General features: G+C 34.4%; 1 protein-coding gene across 1 annotated transcript; it reads right to left on the bottom strand.

Annotated features, from left to right (window-relative positions):
• Nucleotides 1–1299: 1299 nt before the first annotated feature.
• LOC131674609 (piggyBac transposable element-derived protein 3-like) lies at nucleotides 1300–2988 on the bottom strand. The gene has a single exon (XM_058953382.1). The coding sequence runs from the start codon at nucleotides 2986–2988 to the stop codon at nucleotides 1300–1302; it is 1689 nt and encodes a 562-aa protein (XP_058809365.1).
• Between the last annotated feature and the right edge of the window lie 4470 nt (nucleotides 2989–7458).

The following is a 7458-nucleotide window of genomic DNA, read 5'->3' as shown; positions in this document are numbered from 1 at the left end:
GGAAGATGATAATATCATTGATGCTAGAGTCAGAAAAAGTTAAGCTGAAATATTTTTAGCTGTTTTGAAGTAATGGTCACAAGCTACCGCAGTCTGCAATAGCAGATTTGATCAAAATGTTTAAAATTTTTTTCATTTTAATACCTCAGTTTTATCTCGATCGTGATACACAGTTGATAAAATATTCAACTTTGAAAATAATATTGACTATTTTGCATTATGCCCTAAATGTGAAAATAACGTAACACTGAACCGGGAAATGGATCAGAATGCATGTTGCGATCCCTGTAATTTACAATTTTTTTTATCGATCCTACTATCAAACGATATAAATGAGTTTCATAGCGGCTTAACCCATTAACGCCTGAATTGCAGTTCTTCAGTAGTCCATGTTTGAGGTAGTGCCAATCAACGTAAAAATGATAAAATTGTCTGAAAATTCATACTCGACTATTTTCGGGTATGCTCTTTCGATTGGCGTGGTTAAAAATTTAAAAAAATTTAAAAAACCATTAAATTTTGCAATTTAAATAAAAAAAAGCACGATTTTTACAATACATTTTTTTTTCAAACTCGATTTTCACCTGGAACCACCTGTTCATTTCACGCAGAACCTTTCAAAATCGTGCAATAATACCTCGAACTTAAAAGTTAGATTATATATGATAATAAATTTTGGCATAAAAAATTCAAAATGGCGCCCAAAATGGGTCAATGTCAGGGTACATTTTCATTATTTTTTTTTTCACGAACGGTCAATTTTAGAAAAAAATTGTATGGAATAAAAAGTGTTTAGAATCACTCAAAAAATACGCCTGAATTTTTTCAAAATAGTTTAAAGACTTTTTTAATTTTTTTAAAAAGTTGTTAAATTCAAAAATGCAAAAACTTCTCAAAAAATTCTGAAAAAATTCACACTTACTCTTTGAATGATTTTAAACAACTTTTTTTCTATAAAATTTTTTCCTAAAACTGATCATTGTTGACTAAAATGGGTTAAATAGAAAAAATTATTCGTGCACTACATGGCCGAAAATCTGCATATACACACAGGCATATATATACAAGTCTGGGTGTAATATTTGTAAGTATATAATCCAGAGATCAAGATCGCCCTTTGCCATTGTCTTTATCAACAATGTTGCCCGATTCTCACCACTTGGAGGTGGACGATTTCCGAGAATCTTCTTCTTTTTTTTTTTTTTTTATTTATTTTTTTTTAATTTTTTTTACGTTTTTTTATAATTTTTTTAAAAGGTTTACGTTTTTTAAACTTTAAAAAGTTATTTTAAATGACTATCAGTGGATTGTATCAAAACATATTTTGCAAAAATACAATTCACAATTTTCACAAATCCTGTTAGTTCGCTTTTCACATTTTTCTCCCGAACAATATCTAAACTTTTGTACAATCTCTGACTTATGTCCTTTGAAATCCTTCTTCGCCATGTAATGTTTAGCTAATGAAAGTGCAAAGCTTTTTGTAGAGTGTTTTTTATCTTCTGAATCGGTCAAGTCTCTCAAAACTACAGAATTGGTGATGCTTGATTGAATCATTCTCATGAGTATAATCCAAGTCCATTTTTTCGAACGCACAATAGGCACAACCTTATTACATCGCTGGTCATGAATATCAACTCCGCCCATAAATTTGTTATACACCGAAAATGCATGGGGGAATGATATGTCAGATTTCTGCTTTTGTTCCTTGTCAAAACGTTTTACTATAGAAAGAGGAGTAACACCTGCGGCAGTTGACAAAATAGAAACTGGCTTAGAATCTACAACAGTTATAAAGTTGATACCACTTTCTGTATCATGTTTGACTGCATATGTACCTCTATTATCTTTTTTGTCAACGTTGTTTTTTACATTGATACGATTTTCTCGAACCGTGCCTGTTGCTTGTATTCCAATTTTGTGTAGATGTACTAATAAATCAGGGCAGCAAAATAAATTATCGAAATAAACGTGGTACTTACTCAGCTTTTTAATTGATATATTTTCCAAAACATTTTGCAACATTTGCATGACAACACGGCTGCCTAATGCACATTTTGGTAAAAAATCATTATTTTCAGAGTTTTTTCCGCAGTATATGTCACAGTCAAACACATACCCGTTTGCACTACATAAAGCCCATAGTTTGATACCAAATCTAATGGGCTTTGATTTGATGAATTGCTTCAACACAGTTTTTCCAAAAAATTTTAGCATCATTTCGTCGATCGAAAGAGCCGTTGCAAAAACTCCAAAAATAAGAAGATTTTTTCTAAAAATGTTGAAAACAGATCGAACACGCCAGACTCTATCGTTAGAATCTTCGTCTTCCGGTTTGGACAACTTGAGCTTTGATTTTATCTCCTCAAATTCATCGCGACTCATAACATTAGGTACTAAAGCACATCCAAGAAAAGGATCTTTTGACCAATAATCTCTTTGGGATAAACGTTTGTTGAACATGGTAAATATTATTATACCTAAAAATGCATTCAATTTTTCCGGAGTCAGATCATATCCATTTATTTTAGTAGCTTCGATTATATATTGTTTGATATCTGTAGAAAAGAACAATTCGAATAGTTTGGAGTCAGAGCATTGGGAAATGAAGTTTTTATCTTTTTCTGACAGTAATATTTCATTTTTCAGATTAGAATGATATTTCTTTTCTCCGTCAACCCAAACAAATTGATGGTCATCTTCAAGTTTTTTCTGGGATGGTTCATATCCTTGGAGAACTTTTCTATAAGATGAACTTGGAAAAAACTCTTCGACTTCATTTTCAGAATCATCAAAATCTTCATTTTCGTAACGTGAATCATCACCATCAGATTCGCCAGAACTATCTGGATTTGGAATAAAAACAGCTTCATCATAATTTTCTTCTTCATCAAATTCTATCGAACTAGACGATACCTTGTATTTCTTTTTATGACGATTTTTTGAAACAGTAGCAGAAGCCGATGTTTCATTTTTTCTCTTTGGCATTTTTACAATATGTTTCAGAAACAAAGCAGTAGAAATATTTAAAATATTGAAAACAAATAAAGTAAAAATAATTACTATGATATGTTAGAATTATCACGTATAATTATAGAGCACATGAAAAATAATAAAAGAAACTATCTTTGAAATAATTGCGACATTTTCGGTTCAGAAAAAAATCATTAGCAATATTTTAAATCTTCAAAATAAATAAAGTAAAATTAATCCCTATAATATGTGAGAATCAAGAATATGGTAATCACACATAATTATACTGATTATTATGATAAGTAATCGAATAAAAATAACTAACTTTGATATACTTGCTACATTTTATAAAAAATATATAAAACAGATTTAAAATAAAAAGAAAAGAAAAAGTAAGGAAAGTAAACTAAATAAAGAATGTTAAAAAAATTTGCTTTGTGGACAGAAATGTAATTTCGTTCAACAAGTAAATAATTTTTTCTATTTAACCCATTTTAGTCAACAATGATCAGTTTTAGGAAAAAATTTTATAGAAGAAAAGTTGCTTAAAATCGTTCAAAGAGTAAGTGTGAATTTTTTCAGAATTTTTTGAGAAGTTTTTGGATTTTTGAATTTAACAATTTTTAAAAAAAATTAAAAAGTCTTTAAACTATTTTGAAAAAATTCAGGCGTATTTTTTGAGTGATTCTAAACACTTTTTATTCTATACAATTTTTTTCTAAAATTGACCGTTCGTGAAAAAAAAAATAATGAAAATGTACCCTGACATTGACCCATTTTGGGCGCCATTTTGAATTTTTTATGCCAAAATTTATTATCATAAGTCCATAACTTTTAAGTTCGAGGTATTATTGCACGATTTTGAAAGGTTCTGCGTGAAATGAACAGGTGGTTCCAGGTGAAAATCGAGTTTGAAAAAAAATGTATTGTAAAAATCGTGCTTTTTTTATTTAAATTGCAAAATTTAATGGTTTTTTTAAATTTTTTTAAATTTTTAACCACGCCAATCGAAAGAGCATACCCGAAAATAGTCGAGTATGAATTTTCAGACATTTTTATCATTTTTACGTTGATTGGCACTACCTCAAACATGGACTACTGAAGAACTGCAATTCAGGCGTTAAAGGGTTAATGTATAAAAAACTGAGAAATTCGTTACCAGATGATCGAAAAAATCAATTTGTGACGACTACATCAACAGCGATGATTCATCAGTATTTGAAAGCTCTGCTTTTTTTATTTAATCGACTCAAATAATAATTAATGGAGGGTTAGATTTCACTTGAGGGAAGTGTGGACGTTTCTTGGATGTGAGCGCGAGTTTTGGCGAGAAAGTCAAAGAGGAAAAGTGTTTGAGGAGAGAAATAGAGGTGAAAAGAGCGTGGAGGTGGAGGAGAAGTGGAGAGGAGAGAGAGAGGCCAGGAGAGGAGCAGGAAAAAACAGAGAGAGAGGAATAAAGAAAAAAAATAAAGTTGAGGTTAAGAGAGAAAACCAGAAAGCGGGAAAGACAAGCAGAGAGGAGGGGCGGTAAGAAGTAAAGGCAGAGGCAGAAAAGGTAAGACAGGGAATAAAGGTGGGATCACGGGTAGTTATAGAGAATCGAATTAAGGCGTACGAGATAGGATGGAAAGATTTGTGACAACAGAAAAATTAAGAGATAAAGGTGGAAGGTTGGATAAAAAAGGCCCAGAGGAGGAAAAGAAGAAAAGAGTAAAGGTGGCGAGGGGGAGAGAGAGCGGGGAGGGGCTGAGGGAGAATATTAGAGGAGAAATGAGGGAGGCAAAGAGATGCAAGAGTGAGAGCGAGGGAAGAGAGATGGACGGGGAGGGGGGAGAAGGACTGGACAACACGATAAGAGAAGGGGGAAAAAGTAGTGGTGCAGAAGAAATAATGGACAGACATAAGGGAATTAAGAGAGGTATGGGAGGAAGAAAGGAAAGAATGGACAGAAATGTTTAAAGAAATAATGGGAAAAATGGAAAGAATGGAGGCAGAGGGGAAAAGAAGAGAAGAAAGGTGGGAGAAGGAAATAGGAAAAGTTAGGAAAGAACAAGAGAGAGAGAGAAGAAAGAAAGAAAGAGATGAAAGAAGAAAGAGAAAAAGCAGAACGTAGAGAAAAGAAACTGCAGGAAAAATGGGGAGAGAAGATGGACCAGTTGGAAGAGGAATGCGTGAAACTAAAAGAAAGCATAGAAGGAGGAAACAAGAAGCAAAGAGGTACAGAAGTAGGCAATAAGGAAGAATTAGAGCATATGAGAGAAAAAATGGATAGAGAAAGTAGGATAAACAATATAATAGTGACAGACCTAGAGGGGGAGTTAAGATGGGAAAAGAAGGGGGAGGCAGAGGTCTGGTTAAGGGAGGTACTAGGAATGAAAGGAGAGATAGTGAATCTGAGAAGAATAGGAGGAACAACGGAGAGAGATGAGCGGAGAGAAAGAAGAAAAAACATGTGTCAAATTAGATGCGCATCATGGGAACAAAAAGTAGGAATTATGAAGAAGAAAAAGAATTCGGCACAGAAAAAGATATACATAGATCAGGACTGGACGTGGAAGCACAGAAGGATAAGAGAGGAAGTAAGAAGGAAAGCGAAAGAAATAAGAAGTAAAGGTAAAGAGGTAAAGATGTGGCATAACGGGGTGAAATCAGAGGAAGAAGAATGGTGGTGGAGCGAGAGAGAGGGAAAAATGGTAGGAAAAGGGGTGGAAGGGTTTCGAAAGCAATAGGGATAAAGGAGAAAGAGAGAAGAGAAGGGAGAGAGGGGGGAGGAAGGCAGTAAAAATACTATTCTGGAACGTGGCGGGGGTGAGGAGCATGGAGGAAGATGACTGAGAATATGTTAGGGAATTCGACATAATAGGGCTAACGGAAACCTGGGTGAAGAGGCAAGGGGCAAGAACTGGTGTGGAGAAACAACTGAAAGGGTACAGTATAGAGTGGAGAGATTCAAGAAGAGAAGGAAGAAGAGGGAGAGAAATAGGGGGAGGAATAATGGCGGTAAGAGAGAGGAAAGGGATGAATAAGGTTGAATGGAAGAAAGAAAGGACAAGTGAGGTAATAGTAGGAGAAATAAAGATCGGAAGGAAGGAATACATGATAGCATCGGTGTATATGCAACATGAGAAGAAGGAAAACTATGAATACCTAAGTGAAGAGATAGAAGAGAACAGAGGAAAAACAATAATTATAGGAGGAGACTTCAACGCATGAACAGGAACCGAAGGAAGGGAATGGGAGACAGAAGAAAAACTAGAAGAAAATAAGGCCAAGGATAAAGTGTTCAACGCAGAGGGAGAAGAAATGATAAAATGGCTAGGAGAAATGGGCTTAGTGATAACGAATGGGAGAAAAGAAGGAGATGAAGAGGGAGAAATAACATATATAGGAGCGAGAGGAATGTCAACGATAGACTATGTAGTAGGTAACGAGGAAGGTGATGAGGCGATAAAAAAGGTTCAAATAAAGGAGAGGATAAAGTCGGACCACTTACCAATAGAGGTGGAATTGGGAGACAAAATAGCGGAAGAAAGAAAAGAAGAGGAAGAAAGAATGATAGGCGACTGGAGTGAAGAAGGTATAAGGGAGTACCAGAGATGGATAGATGCAATAGAGGGAACAGATAAATGGAAAGATATAAAAAATAGAGTGAAGAACGCAGTTGTAAAAAAGAAGATAAGGAAAAAAAAAGGATCAAAAAAAAGCTGGTGGAGAAAAGAATGTAAGGCAAAAAGGGATAGGGTGATGGCAGAGTTAAATAAGGTAAGAAAGGGGGAAGGAGACAGAAGCAAATATTTAGAAGCAAAGAGAGAATACAGAGAGGAAATAAGAAAAGCAAATGAAGAGGAAGGGAAAAGATTGGCAGAAGAAATAAGAACAGATAAGACGAGAAGAAAATTCTGGGATAAAGTGAATAGCAATAGGAAGAAAAGAATTGGATTAGATGAAAATATGGGAAAAGAAGAATGGATAAAGCACTTCAAGGAACAACTGGGAGAGAAAGAACAGGAAGAAAGTAAAGGGGAAGAAACCGAAGACAGCGAAGGAGAGGAAGGTGAAGAAATCAAAGAAAGAGAAGTAAAAGAGGTAATAAGAAAAATGAAAAAGAAAAAGGCGACAGGAGAAGATGGTATAGCAAATGAAGCTTGGGTGGAAGGCACGGAAGGCTTGATAAAAGATATGACAAAATGCTTAAATGGAATATGGAACGGAGAAGGATATCCGGAAGAATGGAGAAAGGGAATAATAGTACTAATATATAAGAAAGGAAGGAAAGAAGAAGTAGGAAACTATAGAGGAATAACGCTGATGGACACGGGATATAAAATATATGCGGAAATACTGAGAAAAAAGCTGGAAAGAGAACTAGAAGCTAAAGAAACGCTAAGTGATACGCAGATGAGATTTAGGAAGAAAAGAGGAACAATGGACGCGATATTTATATTAAAAACAATAATAGGGGAGGAAATAAGGGAAAAAGGAGGA

This window comes from Phymastichus coffea, unplaced genomic scaffold, assembly GCF_024137745.1.
Source record: "Phymastichus coffea isolate CEN01 unplaced genomic scaffold, Cenicafe_Pcof_1.1 PCOF00014, whole genome shotgun sequence".
Classification (NCBI taxonomy): Eukaryota; Metazoa; Arthropoda; class Insecta; order Hymenoptera; family Eulophidae; genus Phymastichus; species Phymastichus coffea.
This window is presented reverse-complemented; position numbering and strand designations above follow the sequence as displayed.

What these genes read in the sequence shown, in the direction of transcription:
- LOC131674609 (XM_058953382.1), bottom strand. Translation starts at nt 2,988, where the DNA reads ATGCCAAAGAGAAAAAATGAAACATCGGCTTCTGCTACTGTTTCAAAA.